Source organism: Ascaphus truei, chromosome 5 (assembly GCF_040206685.1).
Source record: "Ascaphus truei isolate aAscTru1 chromosome 5, aAscTru1.hap1, whole genome shotgun sequence".
Classification (NCBI taxonomy): domain Eukaryota; kingdom Metazoa; phylum Chordata; class Amphibia; order Anura; family Ascaphidae; genus Ascaphus; species Ascaphus truei.
This window is the reverse complement of record NC_134487.1, coordinates 225,635,250-225,656,166: the sequence shown is the minus strand read 5'-3', so window position 1 is coordinate 225,656,166 and position 20,917 is coordinate 225,635,250. Positions and strand designations below refer to the sequence as shown.

General features: G+C 44.7%; 1 protein-coding gene across 6 annotated transcripts in view; it reads right to left on the bottom strand.

The window, feature by feature from the left end:
* ANKHD1 (ankyrin repeat and KH domain containing 1) overlaps positions 1–20,917 on the bottom strand; it is a 302,432-nt gene that overhangs the window by 237,252 nt on the left and 44,263 nt on the right. For all 6 annotated transcript variants that reach the window (XM_075601701.1, XM_075601697.1, XM_075601699.1 and 3 more), the window contains exons 3-4: positions 20,483–20,639; positions 2,989–3,136 (exon numbers count right to left, since the gene is read on the bottom strand). In XM_075601701.1, the coding sequence (XP_075457816.1) occupies positions 2,989–3,136; positions 20,483–20,639 (305 nt within the window). The remainder of the gene's footprint in view (positions 1–2,988; positions 3,137–20,482; positions 20,640–20,917) is intronic.

Below are 20,917 nucleotides of genomic sequence, written 5' to 3'. Positions count from 1 at the left end.
GGGAGCCAGGATGAGGTTAGGCGATCGGGGGCCAGGATGAGGTGAGGTGATCGGGGGCTAGGGTGAGCTGAGATGATGATGGGGGGGGAGGTCGGGTTATTTTTTATATGTATTCGGGGGGTGCGGGGGTCCAGTATTGTGTCCAGTATTTTTGGACAAGCCATCTGGCAACCCTACATACCTCGTTGTACGCTGCACGAACAAGTACCGCCCCTTAATAAGGCTGGGCCCAGTATATACCTTTGCGCGCACATTTGGCAGCCGCGCTTTACGTCCCGTTTTCCCAAAAACAGCAAAATTGTATTTAGAACTTGTGATGGTGGGGTGGCCGGGCCCCCCCGGCGGTTCAGTCAATGAGGGCGAACCAGCCACGTGAGGTCATGGCCATGCCCCTGCAAACCCCCTACCATGCCCCTCCCATCGCAATCTCCTGCATCTCAACACAGCCCGCAGATCGCAGTGAAGCGCTGTGCACGCACCGCCACCCCGCGTGCTACAGTGCAGTCTGGGACCGCGGCCTTAAAAACATATGTGGAGACAATATATGCACTCACATATGTTAAATGCTATTCTGGCATTTAGCACATCCCATAGCAGAAAGGAGAAGCCCTCTTATTAATGGATCTGTCTTCAATAGTAGCTCAAAAAGGAGAACAGGCGACATCTGGAGACACCTGAGGAATTACCATGGAGTGCCGAGGAAAAGGACATAATGTCGAGGAAAAGGACGTAATGCCGAGAAAGGGGCGCCCACCAAATGTCATAAAAGACGTTGCAAGTGAGCCGGTTTCTGAATCGAGGGTGACAGATTCCCACACTGATACAACAATCAATTTAAAAAAGATAATAATTATTTTTTACGTGCGAGTGAACTACCATTCAGAAACATTAATTCAATATATAGTTTTGTACAGTACATATGCCATGTCTTTCCTCTGTTCTGCTTTGATCTACCTTTGAAAAGGGATCCATTGACGATGGATTCCATTTCTGCTATGGGAAGTTATAAATGCCCCAATACCAATCGATCAAATACAAGTGCATATAGTGGGACTCGATGCACGTTTATAATAGTTGTGAATTTATTACACCATGAGATTGACAAAGGCGGTTTTAAACCAAAAATGACAAAGGACCTGAAACTTTGAATTCTCATACTGTATGCTAGAATGGATTGAATAAAGAAAATATTTTTTTAACTGGAGGAGTGCAGAGGGACAACCATTTCTTTGTTCGTATACTCCAGTCATATAGGTGGACTACGACTGTACGTTTGGCACTCATCACAAGATGAGTGCAGAGGGGGCGGGGCACAGAAATCAATCACTGGGCTGATTTGCTGCCTGCCAGTTGATACTCTTCTGCCAAGATTCGACAAGCTGCTTCTGACATGCTTTCTCTGCGCACCCTGTAGCCCTGCCACGTGTGATCCCACAACATGAGTAAGGGCGGAGGGATGAGGTTGGGAGCTGCATGTTGCCAGACATGATTGTAAACTTTTACTTGGCAAACATTTAAGAAAAGCCATGCTTGCATTAAAATGACACTTAAGTCATGGACCATTATAAGCCCACAATCCCAGCAAGCTCTAACCCCAGAACCCACCATATCACATACAGTATACACATATTTTTGTCAAAATGAGTGCTACTGAGCGTGGCCAAGATGTCTACAACAAAAGACAAAAATATCCAATGCTGTGAGGATTCGGGGGTCACGTCAGCTGCAGCGTGACCTCCCCTCACGTTGCGCCTGCTGCTGCAGGGCATCCCCCTTGCCGGTCCCGTCCGGTCCCCGTGGTTGGGGTTTCCGTCCTCGTCACCGGCAGGCGGCCGCTGTTCCGCAGGCAGCTGGGGCTATGGCGACTGCTGCTGCTCATGGGCGCGCGCTCCGTTATGGAGCGCGCACCGGATCTAGTTAATTTATTCACTGCTCCTGCAGTGAGGCCCCACCCCCAACACAGCCTACAATCATGCCCTAAGACTGCTCACCTGCATTCTTCTCTAGGCAGCCTATCCAGGACAGCTCCATACACACCTCCAGGTCTGCCTCCTCTTCCTATTCGCCAGCCGCACTATATAATGCCTGTCTTGCTATTCCCACATCGCTCGACTTAGTCTCTGCTTACGGACGTCTATTCTGACTCTCCCTTTGCTCTTCGTTTATTCAGGTTGCGACCCGGCTTGGCGCACGTTCCTCTCTGGCTCTGGACCCCGGCTCCCACTTGACCTTGCAGCTTCTCTCACCCCTCGACCACAGCTTGGACCACGACCTCCCAGATTTCTCTCTCCCTGACCTTGGCTAACGGCAACGACTTTGTCTCTTCTGTACCGGTACCGGCAAGTATTGCTACACCCATTCACACCTGGCCTGGCAACGCCAAAACACCACACTCCCGACACGCTTCTTCTGCTGCGGGTGCATGCACTTATACGTCCCCACCTCAGTATAAGGGACGAGTCTGGTCTGCGGGCAGCACCGGCGTAACAGCTACATCCAAGGCGATGGCCCCTCCCACCCAGGGTTTAGGCTTACCCCACTTTAAGTAGTAGGTTTTTTTCATGTTCATGTGTGGACAGACCCACTGAGGTCATTCTCCCTCCAGCAGAGGTAAATGTGAATTAGCATAGGTAGTGTTAGGACCTGCTTACTGGTCATGCCTCAACGCGTTGGCCAAAGGGTTTAACTATATGACCCTTACTAATGATAATATGGACTGAGGTATTTAACTATATATTTTGTCACATTGTATATTTTTGTCTTTTGTTGTATACCATGATAAGCCCACAAGAAACAGAACTTAAATGGTTCTCATTAACACCTTGGCTGCTACTGTTAACATATTTTAACCTTTGCATGGCTTTATCATGACAACCACAAACGTCTTTTTTTTTTTTTTTTTTTTTTTATATAAACAGGAACAGTGACCAAAATTTTACCCAAATTTAAATCAGAGAGATAACTAAAGAAACAAAAAAAGTTACTTACTTGTGCCAATTCATAATACCCAGCAGAACAAGCCAAGCAAAGAAGACTTTCTCCCTCTTCAGTGTGTTCGTTTACACTTCTACCTTCATCAAGCAGTTTACGAACAGCATTGACATCTCCATCTGAACAGGCTTCTGCCAAACTTCGACTAGGAGAGAATTAGAAGTCAGATCAAGATCATTTTAAACTTTACTCTTCAAAATACATGTGTGTATATATATTAAAAAAAAAAAAAAAAAAAAAAAAACAGACAAATGATATGTCAGTACTCAAGACAAAAGATAAACACAAGATGACCTACAATTAGACCAGGCATTTATATTCCTAGAGTACCTATATTTCAGGGAGATATTTATAAATTAACCATCATATTACATATGACTGCAAATCCAGATTTTACTTCTAAAGATGAAAAGAGACAGGGGCCAGAGTTTGGAATACCAAAAACGAAATAAATGCTTTAACAAAAACAAGCTGCATCAAATGGATTAAACAGGAGCAGTTTGTCAAGCTTCAGATTCAAGTTGCAATAGTGCATAACATTCAAAACATGCTAAAAATTAAAAAAAATTAAAAAATCCGATAAGATTTTTCCAAAGTACAGTACACAGCTGAAATAATGAAAAGATGACTCCACATCTTCAACTCAAGTCTTTGTTAAATGGCGTGGATCATGCTCCTCCCTCAACCCAGGATGCAGCCACTACATCATGAGGTGTGGCACTCCAGCAGCCCATTTAGTGGCTAGGTCATGCCTTTTTGTGCTCCTTTTCCATGGGGAGATCGCATTCTGCACTCCAACACTATCTGAAGGGAAGGGAGATAATACAGAAGAGGCAGCCTCCTCTTTTAAGCGACTATGATCACAAGATCACAATTTGTCCAATGGGTCATTGTCCCTCCAGTGCTCTTCACCTTTATCTATTTGGCCAATAGAATTGGTTTACACAAAATCACAGGACAGAGTAGATTAATAATTTGTCTGCATATTGAAGTATTTACAAGCCGTTTTATTATTAGAAACACTTGGCTGGAGTCTTAAAAACACAAAGCTTATATGAGAACATGAAAAAATGAAAGAAATAATCCTGCCTATTTTACAGGTAGTGGGGTTTAATATACAGAATATAAAACATGGGGTCCTCCGGAGTTGTATTGTGCTTTTTTTTTAGCTCCAGTTCCTCAGATACTCACCCGTGTTCCTTCCTGGATTGTCAAAGATGACGCCTGCAGACATCCAATAGGAAGATGTTGCAGCTTCCATGGTGGCCATTTTGATTTCCCAGATCAGAGCTGAAACACCGGCAAATAAACTGGCAAGTATCTTGGGAACTGGGAGCCCCAGAGTTAAAAATAGCACAGTTTAGATCCAGAAAGGCCCTGGTTCAAGTAGTAGGGACTTGCTACGCCATTCATTTTTTTATTTAATTTTGCCAAACGTGTACATTTGAGCTGTTAAAAATGGTATTGCTATTAGTTCACTTTGGATCCTTGTGTTGTAGATCCTTCCCCCAGCTTTAGGGGTTGGGGGTGGGAATTCTAAAAAAAGGGAAACCAAGTATCGTCAAAAGATTAAAATGACTGCTTCCTGGCTCTAAAAATTTCTATTTAACAAAATCGGACCTACTGTATTTGACACCCTTAATTCATTAAAGAAACTGATACATTTCTGTTTGCCTTATCCAATTGCTGTAATTTCCTACATGTTTGGATAATCTGCTACTGGGTTACTTTTATGCCTAAAACTACCAATGCGTAATATTTACATTCGTCACTGAATGTATTTCTTCAATGTAAAATAGAATGTTAAATTAGGATTGAAAAGGAAAACCACAAAATAGCTGATGCATTTTAAAGTGAATTATAGAATATATACAGTGTATATATCTTATTATATATTTCTGAAAGCACTGTATGCCTGTCTGCATCTTCCTGTGTCCCTAGGGGAAATCTCATTGGTCCCTTGGCCCGCCCGCCCCCGCACCTCTCATTGCCCTGAGGCGGAGTGACCACACACACACACACACACACACACACACACACACACACACACTATTACCCCTTCAGCGCTGCAAAACACTCTTGAAAGTAATACGGGCGGACGCAAGCACTGCGACCCGCCGACCCGCCCCAGGACTGCTACTTGAAGTGGGAGGACGAGCGGCTGACCTCTTCTCCAAGTTACTTGGAAACGATAGTATGTATATACACATACACAGTGCCTCTTATGTAAAATAAAGAGGTGCCCCCCCTCCCCTCCAGTGTCAGAGGCCGTGCGAGACCCCCCCCTCTATATCTCTCACCTCTCCCCCCTCCCCGGCGCTCCAACTCACCCCCCTCCGCGGCGGGGGAACAGCCAGTGGCCAGGCAGGCTGCCTCGCGGCGCCGAGTGCCCAAGATGGCGGCGGCCTGAAGGACCCCCTTCCTCCCTCGCGGCGCCAAGTGCCTAAAATGGCGGCGGCCGGAAGTAGATGGGGGGGGGGGGTGTCACTGCCGCGGAGTTGCGCTGTCCCAGATCACGGTGGCTGCCTCCCTGCCACTGGGCGCCGCCACTGCTCCCTGTACCTCACAGACCTCAGGGGCGCCACAGCCGCACCACCCTCTCCCACCTGAAACACACTACGGCGCGCCCTTAACATGCCGGCGGGGGCCAGAGCAGTGGCGGCCGCAGCGGGGCTGACTGTCCTCATTCCCCCTCCCCGTACCTCCCTGTTGCCCTCCCCAAAGGTTCCTCTCCGCGTGAGGTGGGGGGGATGCCTAACCGCTATCTTCATGCCGCCTGAGGTGTGGGGGATGCCGGGTCGCTAACTATTTGCATGCCGCTGCCATGTGAGGTATGGGGGGGGAGGGGGAGAAATGTCACCCAGTCACTCACCCAGTCACCCACCCAGTCACTAACGCACTCACCCACCCAGTCACTAACTCCCACCCAGTCACTAACTCCCACCCATTCACTAACGCACTCACCCACCCAGTCACTAACTCACTCAACCAACCACCCAGTCACTAACTCACCCACTCACTACTCACCCACCCAGTCACCAACCCAGTCACTAACTCACCCACCCACCCAGTCACTAACTCACTCACCCACCCAGTTACTAACTCACTCGCCCACCCACCAAGTCACTAACTCACCCACTAACTCACCCAACCCAGTCACTAACTCACCCACTCACTACTCACTACTCACCCACCCAGTCACCAACCCAGTCACTAACTCAATCACCCACCCACCCAGTCACTAACTCACTCACCCACCCACCCAGTCACTAACTCACTCACCCACCCACCCAGTCACTAACTCACCCACCCACCCAGTCACTAACTCACCCACCCACCCAGTCACTAACTCACTCACTCACTAACTCACTCACTCACCCAGTCACTAACTCACCCAGTCACTAACTCAGCCACCCAGTCACTAACTCACCCACCCAGTCACTAACTCACCCACCCAGTCACTAACTCACCCACCCAGTCACTAACTCACCCACCCAGTCACTAACTCACCCACCCAGTCACTAACTCATCCACCCACCCAGTCACTAACGCATCCACCCACCCAGTCACTAACTCACTCACTCACTCACCCACCCAGTCACCAACTCACTCACTCGCTCACCCACCCAGTCACCAACTCACTCACTCGCCCACCCACCCAGTCACCAACTCACCCACCCAGCCACTAACTCACCCACCCAGTCACTAACTCACCCACCCAGTCACTAACTCACCCACCCAGTCACTAACTCACCCACCCAGTCACTAACTCACCCACCCAGTCACTAACTCACCCACCCAGTCACTAACTCACCCACCCAGTCACCAACTCATCCACCCACCCAGTCACTAACTCACCCACCCACCCAGTCACTAACTCACTTTCCCACCCACCCAGTCACTAACTCACTTACCCACCCACCCAGTCACTAACTCAAACACCCAGTCACTAACTCACTTACCCACCCACCCAGTCACTAACTCACTTACCCACCCACCCAGTCACTAACTCACCCACCCACCCAGTCACTAACTCACCCACCCACTCACTAACTCACTCACTCACTCACCCACTAACTCACCCACCCACCCAGTCACTAACTCACCCACCCAGTCACTAACTCACTCACCCAGTCACTAACTCACTCACCCAGTCACTAACTCACTCACCCAGTCACTAACTCACTCACCCAGTCACTAACTCACTCACCCAGTCACTAACTCACCCACCCACCCAGTCACTAACTCACTCACCCACCCACCCAGTCACTAACTCACCCACTAACTCACTCACCCACTAACTCACCCACCCACCCACCCACTAACTCACCCACCCACTAACTAACTCACCCACCCACTGTCACTCCCCCGCCCACCCACCCACCCACTGTCACTCCCCCGCCCACCCACCCTGTCACTAACTCACCCACCCACCCACTAACTCAACCACCCACCCAGTCACTAACTCACTCACCCATCCAGTCACTAACTCACTCACCCATCCAATCACTCACTCACCCACCCAGTCACTAACTCACTCACCCACCCAGTCACTAACTCACCCAGTCACTAACTCAGCCACCCAGTCACTAACTCACCCACCCAGTCACTAGCTGAGACCCCGCTCACTAACTCACTTACCCGCCCTCACTAACCCGCCCGCTCACAAACTCACCCACCCAATCACTAACTGACTAACTCACCCGCCCAGTCACTAACTCACCCAGTCACTAACTCCCCCACCCACAGAGAGAGGGCAATGGGGAGCAGAGATAGGGGGTGAGTGGACAGAGAGGGGGAGCGGGACCATTCAGTCCCGGGCAACGCCGGGTATATCAGCTAGTTACATTATAAAAGTTACAATTTAACAATTCAGCATACCAAAGACTATGGATAATGCATATAATAGTAGCCATGTAGTTTAAATGTATGGGTGATGCACAGTGACATTCATTCGTAATAGTTACGTAACCTACACTCTTATTTGCATACACATTACCATTAATAAAATTGTAATGCAACACTTTTTTTTATACCAACAGTAATAAATTAGATTTATGTAAATCCCAGTAGTACATTGGACCTTAAACAGGTGTCCAGCAAGTCTGGCAATTAGGGGTTTAATATAATGCAATTCAGAAGATTATAATAAATAAAACCACCATATCTAGTATTCATCCATCAAGTGCTCCGTATGTGTTAATTTGACAAGCCTAACTTCCATTTTCAGACATTACTTTCCCCTTGAAATTAACAGTTCAATTCACGTTTTTTCTCCAATACCGAAAAGACACTGTAGGCTACCCATAACTGCAGTGGCTATAACTGGTATCACTTGCTAACAGCTACTTTGGGTTTCAGTGTACTTTGATGCATCCTACAAAAAAGGTAACTAAATATCGAGATATTCAGGTAGCCTATATTTTTTGTGATATCTTCAGAAATGTATGAGTTCCCATAATGATTCCTTTAATTTAATGTATACAGGTAAGGGAAGGGGGAGGGGAATGGTAACCTCTGCTCAGCTAATTGACTAGCCTATCAGCCTTGAGAAAGCGCACGCGCAAAACAGTAGTCGGCGGAGGCTGACTGCACTGCACTGCACTGGCTTGTGTCACGTCGAGCTCTGAATACTACATACATAAAATAGTTACTGGTTGCGATTGTGGTTAGTGGTTCTTAACACCACATAGACTTTACCTGATCTGCACTGAGGATCTCTGGAGCTCGATCCATCAAGACACAATGAGAGCCTGCAACTAATTGTAAGATCAGGAATACCCGGAACCACTGCCCTTTATTACATAAGCAGAGCATGGTCTGGCTACCTATCTTTAATCCAGATACTTTCCCTGGATTTTTATTGTTAATACCTGCATCAACCAAGGGGTTATAGTGTTCAGCTTGCACACTATACCACATCGTTGCAAGCTCACAGCTTGAAAACGATTACAGCAACAAATGTGTAGGGGTTAATCCTCACCGATTTTTGGCATCAAGATCATTTTTAAAGACACTGATTGCACCCATTGTAGCAGGGTATATTATTAGAGATAGTATACCACTACATACTAACCTCATTAGGATGGGGGAATAAGAGTACAAATACACATGTTACAAGGTGATATATATGTGTGTAACCTTTGTTAACGGGTATTATAACATTTGTGGCTACATGCCAACACTGAAGAGAAAAGACCCTACTAGGACGCACACAAACTCTACTAATTGCAAAATAAATAAATGTATTAATTGTATAGTAAATTGCAGCAACCAGCACTCACGTAACAAAAATATCCAGATGCTTATCCCATAGATAATGAATAGATATGGTATTACCAGATTGAGGTCCACTAATTAGGAGACAGCACACCAGGAGTATATTCAAATGCAGTATGTATTAAAGAGAATACAGGCACTTCAACCAACGTTTCGGTCTGCAGAGAGCGACCTTCCTCAGGGCTGTGCAATGGTACAATGACCGTGACTTCTTCTTATACCCCCACCCTGTGCAACATAACACCCAATAAACCAATCCAAACCATAAAAAAGCACCTATCATAATGCAGCAGCTGTCAAGCATAGCATTTACCTGTAAGGCTGCGGTCCCAGTCACCGCCACAGCGCACGGCTCGGCGTGCGCTGTGCTATCAATCCCCGCCCCCCCAGTCCGGCCGGTCCCAGTCCCTACCTTGTCGCGCACCTTTCCCCAGCGGTGCGCGACAGGTTTTCAGGGAGGCAGGAGAATTTGACCTCGACATCTGCGACGGGGGCGTGCGCCCCCGCCGGTGGTTCAGCCAATAAGGGCGAACCAGCCACGGGCCGTCATGGCCACACCCCCGCAAACCCACAGCCACGCCCCCTCCCGTCGCAAACCTTCCCTCTCCCCCCCCAGACCACAGATCGCAGTGTAGCGCTGTGCACGCGCCGCCCCCCCCCGCCGGGCGCGCGTGCCACAGTGAAGACTGGGGACTCAGCCTAATGATTGCAGACTGGTGTCATGCCTGCGTGCCTGTGCTGGTAAGCTGACTAGACTTCCGACGGCACTCGATGACGTCAGCGAATGGCGACGGAGTCCTCCCAGGATGCCTCCTGGATTCTCAATGACTACTGCGCATGCCCAAACCGAATCGCCCTCCTTGTTCTATAGATACTCACATTAATGGCGTCCCTGTAGCATATCCTCCGACTGCTCCAAGGCGACTGCGCACGCGCAAACTGGAACAGACGTCCCTTCTCTCTAGAATATGCCGCAATGCACACTGTGCGTCCATATAGAACGCTCACTACAGCGCATGTGCAAGTTCCAGTGTTTGTAAGTAGTCATGGCAACCCATGTAAGGGGTCAGACAACTACAAGCACAAAAAGTACTGTTAAAAACATCATATAACACATCATTTTAATTAAAATACTTTAAAATATTGTAATAATGTACCTAATTGAAGGTAATGTAACTATGACACCAGACAAATACCTGAATGCTTGACAGTAAACTGCAGAAGACAGTAGAAAGAAAAGGAGAGAAGAACCATGGTGTGTATAGGATTGTATTGTGCAAAGGGTGAAAAGAAACATGAATGAATCAGATCAAAATGGGATTACAAAAAAAAATAAAAAAAAAAATGTAATGATCATAAAAAACAACTAAATTTCAATTCCTCATTCAGTCCATGGGGTGCCATTGTGTTCAGAGCGTAGATAAATCTGGCCTCAGTGATGCCGAAATAGCCAACATAAGATACACGGAGACATTTGAATCTGTTTTAGGACATGATAATGCATTGGATGTGTATAATGATTTGGTGAAACTCAAAAAACGAGAAATAGACTATTATTTACATGGTGCCACCCTATCTCACTATTATAAAGAAAAGATGTTCCCGAGAGGCTTTCAAATTAAAAATCAACCCACCATAGGACGCAGTGATGTGGACTGTTGTAAGAAGTGGATAGCCATACTTAACAATTGCTCATTTGATCTTACAATATTGTTAATTGAGCAATCGAGTAAAGAACTAGTGAAGATTAAGGGTGACATTGATGTAATTATGCGGCAACACAAGGACACATTGGAGACAGATACCAACACAGACTGGCTTGATAAAATGCAGACTACTCTAGATGCATACCGTGCTAATTTAATCAAGTACAGGAAAGAAAAATTACGACTGGTTAAAGCAGATAAGGAACGGCGGGTGTACCGCTGGATCTTGGGCCTTAATGACAATACCACTGGTAGGGGTGGTTCTAAAAGAAATACGGGGCAAGCTTATCGTGATGGCAGGAAGAAAGCAGGATATGTAACAAGTGATACAGATTTATCTGATGCCACAGATGGTACTTCTGGCGATGTTTTATTAGGACAAAAAACAGGCGATGCAACAAAGCCTCCGCTACAAAGAAAAGAAAATACGGAACGACCAGCAGGGGAGAAAACAGGTCGACGATATCCAGAACGCGAAGGGAGGAGAGGCAGAGGAAAGAAAGGACAACCGGAGAGACGGTAATATTTAACCTTTCAACATACAATCTTACACCAGCAGTAACAAGTGTGTTACAAAAAGGCCTATCTTCTGTCCCGACGTTCAAATCAGAACCTATTTGACTGGGAGGTGACTGGGAGGTGGACATGTTTAAACTTCATAGACATCTCAAACTTAAGGATTTTTTTTCTATAAAAATGAGCCTAGCTCACTCTCAACAGCATCAATTTGCCCTTTCAGGGCAAAAAGTGCTTTTGACCCACAAACGAGCAATTTTAACATCACGACCTTTATGAATCTCTTAGAGAGACTCGCAGTATGAACAAGCATCATCGAACTAATTTTTGAAGTGAAACTTCTTTCGTGGCACCTAGTCCTGACTAGGATAGGACTGGCAAAACTGGATAGATGGGGGGCGAAATGTGAAACGAAAGTGACGTCACGTAATGGACGCCGCTCCGCTCACACGTCCCCTGTCCCTTGTCACATGTGGCGGCGCCCCCCCACACACACCCGGCTGCTGACATATGCGGCGCGCCGCCGCTCCTAACGGCCCAACTGTTACACGACCGCTGCCATGCCGCACATGCGCAGTTGTGATGGCGCCGCTGACGGACGCCACACATGCGCAGAAGCGGCTGGCAGCACCGCCATTCAGCCCTCCACTGCCGCGGGCGTTCGCGGGCCCCTTGCGCCCGCAGGAAGCGGTGGCACACGGCGCAAACCCGGGCGCAACCCGCGCGGCACACGGCCTCGGTCACTCATGCCCGTGCCGGGCGCATGTACCCCGCGGGGGGTGTGTGTGCGCAGATTGCGTGCAGGGTGTGTGTGCAGATTGCGTGCGGGGTGTGTGTGTGTGTGTGTGTGTGCGCGCTCAGAATTTGCGTAAGGGGGGGGGGGGGGGGGGACAGAGGTGGTGCGCAATGTTACACCCCGCCCCTGGCTGCAGCTGGACACATACACACTGACTGACCCCCCCACACACTGACTGACCCACCCACACTGACTGACCCACCCACACCCCCCCGCACACTGACTGACCCACCCACACACCCCCCCGCACACTGACTGACCCACCCACACACCCCCGCACACTGACTGACCCACCCACACACCCCCGCACACTGACTGACCCACACCTCCACACCCACACACACTGACTCACATACACACACACTGACCCACCCTGACTGACACACACACACACACACACACACGTACTGACTGACACATATACACACACTGACTCCCATATACACACTGACTGACACACACACACACACACACACACACACACAAGGAATTCACACTTAGTGCAAATAGCTAATACAGGGGATGTGTGCCGAGCACGCGCATTATAAGTCAAATTTATTTGCGTTTTGTCACTGAAATTGTATTTTGATTTTTAATTAAAACATCACCAACACAAATACAATTTCTGTGACAAAAGTCAAAGAAGTTTCACTTACTATGCGCGTGCACAGCACACACGTTTTTTACGTTTTTTTTTTTAATCTAACTAAGGAAAAACGTGATGCACTAAAAACACTTAAAGAAAATAAAGAGATCATTATTCGGGCTGCGGATAAGGGTGGAGGAAAACCAGCAGAAACAAGTGTGTTACAAAAAGGCCTATCTTTTGTCCCGACGTTCAATCAGAACCCCTTTGACTGGGAGGTGGACATGTTTAAACTTCATAGACATCTCAAACTTAAGGATTTTTTCTATAAAAATGAGCCTAGCTCAATCTCAACTGCATCAATTTGCCCTTGCAGGGCAAAAAGTGCTTTTGACCCACAAACAAGCAATTTTAACATCACGACCTTTATGAATCTCTTAGAGAATGAGACTCGCAGTATGAACAAGCATCATCGAACTAGTTTTTTTATTCTAACTAAGGAAGAACGTGATGCACTAAAAACACTTAAAGAAAATAAAGAGATCATTATTCGGGCTGCGGATAAGGGTGGAGGCATTGTTGTCATGCAATATACCAACTACAAGCATGAGATTGAGCAGCAATTGGCAAATTCGGATCAATATAGGAGACTACAAAAGGATCCCACTGCCTCCTATAAAAAGGAGATCGATGCAGTTATACAACTGGGTTTAAACAATAATTGGATATCTGAAGAGACTGCTAAATTCCTGACACAGACTCATCCTCGCACAACTGTTATGTATACTCTACCAAAAATACATAAATCCGTCACGTCGCCCCCAGGATGACCCATCATATCTGCTATAGGATCACTTTGCAATCCTTTATCACAATACGTGGACTTTTTTTCTCCAGCCATTAGTGGTACAGATGGAGACATACCTCAAAGACACGACTGATTTTATTGTAAAGATAAGCAATCTACCATTTGATCCCACTGACTGTATACTGGTCACACTGGAAGGTCCAATTTGTACACTAATATACCACATAGCGATGGACTGGAGGCGAAACACAGTACGCTGACAAATTTTGAAGACTACACTGAGTCCCCCAAAGAGTTTCTTTTATTGCTTGTGGAAATTATCCTACACAAAAATGTCTTCAAATTCGAACATAATTATTTCTTACAGCTCATGAGAACTGCTATGGGTTCGAACATGGCGCCCTCATATGCAAACTTGTATATGTATATTTATGAACAGACATGTGTTACATGATGCGCCCCACACACGATGCATCCAAAAATATGTTCGTTACATAGATGACGTGTTCATAATTTGGGGGGGGGGGCACGGAACAAGTTTGAGTATTTCAATTATTTGAATACTATACCCTCAACAATTCGGTTCACCATGAGCTTCAGCCAAAAAGAAATTACGTTCCTGGATATGGTCATATATAAGAATGATGGGAAACTGTCTACACGGGTTCATCTCAAGCCCACTGACAAGAATACGCTGTTACATGCATCCAGTCATCATCCAATTCCCCTCAAGAGGGGCTTACCCTATTTCCAAATACTACGGGTAAAGAGGATCATGAGCAACCCAGAACTGGTGCATGAAGCTTTACTACAGATGGCCAAAAAAGTCTATGAACGGGGATACTGTTCAACAGATATAGAGGAGGCCTTGTCAAAAGTGAACCAAGTGGACAGAAGTACCCTGTTGACAAAAACATGAAGAGATCGGATACATCACGTTTCAATGTGGTCAGCTCTTATACGACTGCATCCAGTTCTATTAAAAATAGTGTCAAAAAACACTATCATATATTGGAGAATGATAAAAAGATTGGGAAATTATTTGGGGAACCCCCATTATTCTGCTATAAACGAGGACCAAGTCTGGGTGATATATTAACAGATGCTGACCCGATTAAAAAATACACACCAGCAAAAACTTGGCTGGCACAAAATCCCAGAGCATATCGTTGCCACGGCTGCATCAATTGTCAGTTTATCCAGCAGGGTGCCACATTCTCTCATCCTCACAGTGGCAAGGCAATAAAGATTCACCATCATTTAAACTGCGAATCAAGATTCATAGTTTATCTAATTAAATGTCCATGCGGATTATGCTATATCAGCAAGACGACGCACATGCTCAAGGAGCGGATGGCAATACACCGCTCAACGATAAAAAAAAGCGCTCCAGAGCACGGATGAGAATGAAGATCTAAAACATTTACCCGTTGCCAGACATTTCAAAGCATATCGACATATCCTATCAACTATGAGATGTATGCCGATTTTTCAAGTACAGCCGCCAGCACGGGGAGGAGATAGAGGCAAATTACTTCTACAGCAAGAGGCCAGATTCATCTACGATCTGAAAACAAATGGCACCACATGGACTGAATGAGGAATTGAAATTTAGTTGTTTTTTTATGATCATTACATTTCTTTTTTTTTGTGATCCCATTTTGATCTGATTCATTCATGTTTCTTTTCACCCTTTGCACAATACAATCCTATACACACCATGGTTCTTCTCTCCTTTTCTTTCTACTGTCTTCTGCAGTTTACTGTCAAGCATTCAGGTATTTGTCTGGTGTCATAGTTACATTACCTTCAATTAGGTACATTATTACAATATTTTAAAGTATTTTAATTAAAATGATGTGTTATATGATGTTTTTAACAGTACTTTTTGTGCTTGTAGTTGTCTGACCCCTTACATGGGTTGCCATGACTACTTACAAACACTGGAACTTGCACATGCGCTGTAGTGAGCGTTCTATATGGACGCACAGTGTGCATTGCGGCATATACTAGGGAGAAGGGAAGTCTGTTCCGGTTTGCGCCGTAGCCTTGGAGCAGTCGGAGGATATGCTACAGGGACGCCATTAATGTGAGTATCTATAGAACAAGGAGGGCGATTCCGTTTGGGCTTGCGCATGCGCAGTAGTCATTGAGAATCCAGGAGGCATCCTGGGAGGACTCCGTCGCCATTCGCTGATGTCATCGAGTGCCGTCGGAAGTCTAGTCAGCTTACCAGCACAGGCACGCAGGCATGACACCAGTCTGCAATCATTACAGGTAAATGCTATGCTTGACAGCTGCTGCATTATGACATGTGCTTTTTTTTATGGTTTGGATTGGTTTATTGGGTGTTATGTTGCACAGGGTGGGGGTATAAGTAGGAGTCACGGTCATTGTACCATTGCACAGCCCTGGGGAAGGTCGCTCTCTGCAGACCGAAACGTTGGTTGAAGTGCCTGTATTCTCTTCAATACATACTGCATTTGAATATACTCCTGGTGTGCTGTCGCCTAATTACTGGACCTCAATCTGGTAATATCATCTCTATTAATTGTATAGGATATAAACATCAACACAGATAAAAATGCGCTTGAACAGCATATGACTCGACTATTAATGTAACTATTTAAATCCCACCTTAATCCCTGATTGGTTGCAGTACAGGGAGGTGGAATATGGACAGCTGTCAACTGATATAGGGATAAGTGGCCGTGTGTACACAGTTCCGCTGCTGTATAGGCTTACTGGTAGTATTAGCCCAATACAGCTAGATACCAGTATCTAAATTCACCCCAAAAAAAAAAAAAAAAATAAAAAATAAATCACATGGGGTTGACAAGCTGCGTATATGGAGTAGTGTAATACACAAGGGGGTGAGTTCAATTTGTTTGTTAAAGTCATGAACAGGAACGATCACAACTTACAGTTGACTAGTGAGATCAACAGTGAAAAGATTGTATTCCTGGACCTAGAAATCTTTAAAGATCACCAAGGGGGTTTACTGTTCATACTAAACCTACGGCTACCAACAATCTCCTGCTTTATACAAGCCACCACCCGAGACCCCTAGTGGAAGGGATTCCGACAGAACAATTCCTTAGAGCTAGGAGGAATTGTCCCACCCCACTAGACTTTGAAAAACAATCAATCAATCAGAGATCATGATCAACAGATTCATCAGCAGAGGATATAGCAAAGCTTGTGTGAATAAAGCATACAAATCAGACAGAAGCCTTGCTATATAAACAACAGTCTACATCTGAACATGTCGGACAAAAAATGATCCGGGTAGTGGGTACCTATAATAAACAATGGAGGCAGGTTAAACAAACACTCAGTAAACATTGGCACATTCTCCTTGAAGACGAGGACTTTAAAGCTGCAGTTCAGTCAATATCCTGCATGTGTGTTTTTTTTAATAAATCAGTTCTGTAGTAAGAAAAAATACTTCTAACATTTTCAGATTTTAAAAAAACAACTTTTAAAGACCAATTTTCTTGTATTCTATTCTAATTAACAGCCATTTGCTAAGGCACTGCCCCTTCATGTCCTGTCACAAGCCCTGGCACACCCCTTTGTCAGCCCTGCCCTCCCTCTAGCACATGTCAGTGCAGTAGTGCTCATGAATATTCATGAGCTTCCACTGACTGACAAGCAGAATATAAACAAATCCCAGCTTTTAATATGTCACCAAATTTCGACCTATCAATACATGGAGAACGAATTGACTGGCAGCTATACAGTTCTTTAGGTAATTAAAGATTGCACACATAAAACTATTGAAGTAAAAAAATAAATGTAAAAAAAAAAAAAAAAGACTGAACTGCAGCTTTAAAGACAGTTTTGGGAAATGGTCCTTCAAATAACATATAGGAGACCCAGAAATCTGTCGGACCAACTGGTCCATAGTCACTATTAAGCAGCAAACACTAACATGGCTAACTTGTAAAACAGTGGGAACATATCACTGTAGAACATCCAAGGCGTGTCATTTTATTAATCCTAGTAAGGAGTTTTTCAACTGGGATAAAAGTAAGAGCTTTCAAATTCGCAACTTCACCAACTGTAAAAGTAGTGGGGTTATCTATTTGGCAACATGCCAATGTATTAAAAGCTATGTTGGCAAAACATCTCGTCAACTACGACGTGAACAAACAGTGATACTCCAGTGGCGCGGCATATTAATTTAATGCACTAAGGCAATGTTAATCAATTATCATTTCAAGGCATTGGCTGTACCTCCCTGGGACAAAGAGAGATGGCGATCTAGATAATGCTCTCTTATGTAGAGATGCAAAGTGGATTTTTAATCTGGGTACTCAATCCCCCAGGGATCTTAATGAAGGCTTTGCTTACTCTGCCTTTCTTTGAGACATTAGAGCCATGATGTGTAGTAAGGCTATCACTATGACAGCTGATGCACACTATCCAGTTTCATTTTGATAGATGGACTCCCTGTTAAAGCTGCAGTTCAGGCAATAACCTGCATGTGTGTTTTTTTTTAATAAATCAGTTCTGTAGTAAGAAAAAAATACTTTTAGCATTTTCTGTTTTAAAAAAAAACAACTTTGAAAGACCAATTTTCTTGTATTCTATTTTAACAAGCATGCTTGTTCCTATAGCAACGATTTACATTCCCCATATTTAAAGATGTCGCCAAACTTTGCCGATCAATAGACGGAGAACGAATTGACCGGCAGCTATGCAGTTATTTAGGTAATTAGAGATTGCCCACATGAAACTATTGAAGTAAAAAAAAAAAAAAAAAAAAGACTGTACTGCAGCTTTAAGATATTTATGTTAATTAAAACCATGTGTGTTTTCTTTTCTTTTTTATTATTCATGTTTACCTTTCCCGAAAAGGGGGCTGTGTGAACATTTGTTTTTAGAGGTAAATGCAAGTATCGCCGGCAAGTTTGTTTACCTGTGATGTGATGGGCTGGTGGCTCAACCAGTAGATGCGTACCTCATTTACATACCGGTTGAGGTTACCAAGACAACTGTACAGCTTAAATAGCCGGAATTTGCATTGTACCTCCTAACCCCGAAGTTCAGTTCCATGAACGAAACGCGTGTCGGGTAATGACGCGGCTGTCACATCATCAGCGAGACTGAAGCGGTAGCTTCAGATTCATGTACAGCAGTGATTCGATCTATCTAGCTATTTAAATAAGATGTGGGACATACGTGGTAGCCACTAGTTGAGATTAGCGGTGCTATAGAGTTTATACATGGGCATCTTTCTGAGCCTTGCGGTATAGGTTCATCTCAGCTGGTATGTAGATACGGCAACAGGATATACAACACATGACCGTACAGGGCTATTCAATCAGCCACATTCATCACTACAGTGACCATACTCGGTGATTAACCTCTATGGCATAAACAGGAGCAATGTACAAGACAGCTTTGCTTTCATTATATTCTTGACCTGAGCCCCCTCAGATAGTAGAGGTAGTTTCTCTGCACAGCCATATCTACCCTATGTTAGGAACATAATTTATGTCCTAACAGCAGGTGTACTCACTTTTATAATGGAAGCACTCCCTAAGTGGGTACTAATGGCGCTGCTCAGTTTAACTTATGCTGGGAGCATTTAGGTCTCTTACATCACACTGAGCAAATAGAGTCACCTCTCCAACTGACTATGGTTAAGTCCCCTCCCTGTCTTCTATTGCAGTAGTGATCTGTATTGCATAGCGTTTATGATAGGGAAGGGGGATTTTGAAAGCAAGCATTCATGTAAATATTAGCACCACATCACACTCAGTGAACAGCAGGCTAACTTGGGTGATTTGGATGAAGAAATCACTATCTGACAGGATCTCTAGATACAACATATCTGAGGGTTGTGTGCTTTATTGACCCCTTAACACCTGGTTCAGAAAGTGTTAAGGTGCTCTGAGTGTATACCATTAGAATGAGTGTTACTTACGCGAATATCTACAGAAGAGCATGATCTTCAGGTCACCACATGACGATTGAGCTCTCCGTGTATGATACACCCCCTTGTGTATTACACTACTCCATATACGCAGCTTGTCAACCCCATGTGATTTTTTTGTGGATTTAGATACTGGTATCTAGCTGTATTGGGCTAATACTACCAGTAAGCCTATACAGCAGCGGCACTGTGTACACACGGCCGCTTATCCCTATATCAGTTGACAGTTGTCCATATTCCACCTCCCTGTACTGCAACCAATCAGGGATTAAGGTGGGATTTAAATAGTTACATTAATAGTCAAGTCATATGCTGTTCAAGCGCATTTTTATCTGTGTTGATGTTTATATCCTATACAATTAATAAATTTATTTTGCAATTAGTGTGCATCCTAGTAGGGTCTTCTCTCTTCCGTGTAATTCATATGCATATACCCTGACAGCACCACTCTAGTAAGTTTTTGTATCATATCGGTAGGCTGAGCAGGCATTTTGTGTGTACATGCTAACACTAGCAGTTACCAACCATTTAAAACCAGGAAATAGCAGGGTATGACTGAGATATACAGTCACTTATGTTGTGTGCACCCATTTATTTTAATCAATATTAATAAAGTACTTTTAATTACTTCAATCTACCCACTTTGAGTCATAGAGTGCTACTAGCTGAGTTCTTTTTCTTAGGTCGATTTTCCTTTAATTTAATATAGATTTATTAAAACTAGACTAGGTGAGGCTAAAAGTACATTATAAAATAAGATGTTTGGGCGCCAGTCTACAACAGCTACATGCAGACCTAATTCAAATTGACTGTTTTTGCCTACAGAAGCAAAGAAATACAAAAATAGAATACATACTTGTCTACCTGCCCTGTATTGAGATTGTTCTCCGCTCTCATGCGAGTCAGTGCAGCAGCAGCTTCATCCAAAGCACAGCTCACTGAAGAGGTCAATCTTCGAAGCACTTCAGGATCTGCAAAGGCTTTACCATCGGCAGTGGACAATTTACCAATTCCTTCAGCGTATGTTCAAATCAAAGTTAGTATGAAAAGAAACAAAAAAAAACACACAACACAGTTAACTCCAACCACATGCACGGTTAATCAAAAATATTTACAAAAACATGCCAATTTCTACACACATGTATATCCTGTTAAATTCTAGGTATGACAAGGTAGTATACCCTCCAAATTCACTACAAAATGTAATATAAAGTTATTGCCAGACAAACTTTACAGGAATAAAAATAGAAAAAGCAAGCATAAAAACAACGTTTAGCTGTTGTAAGCTTTA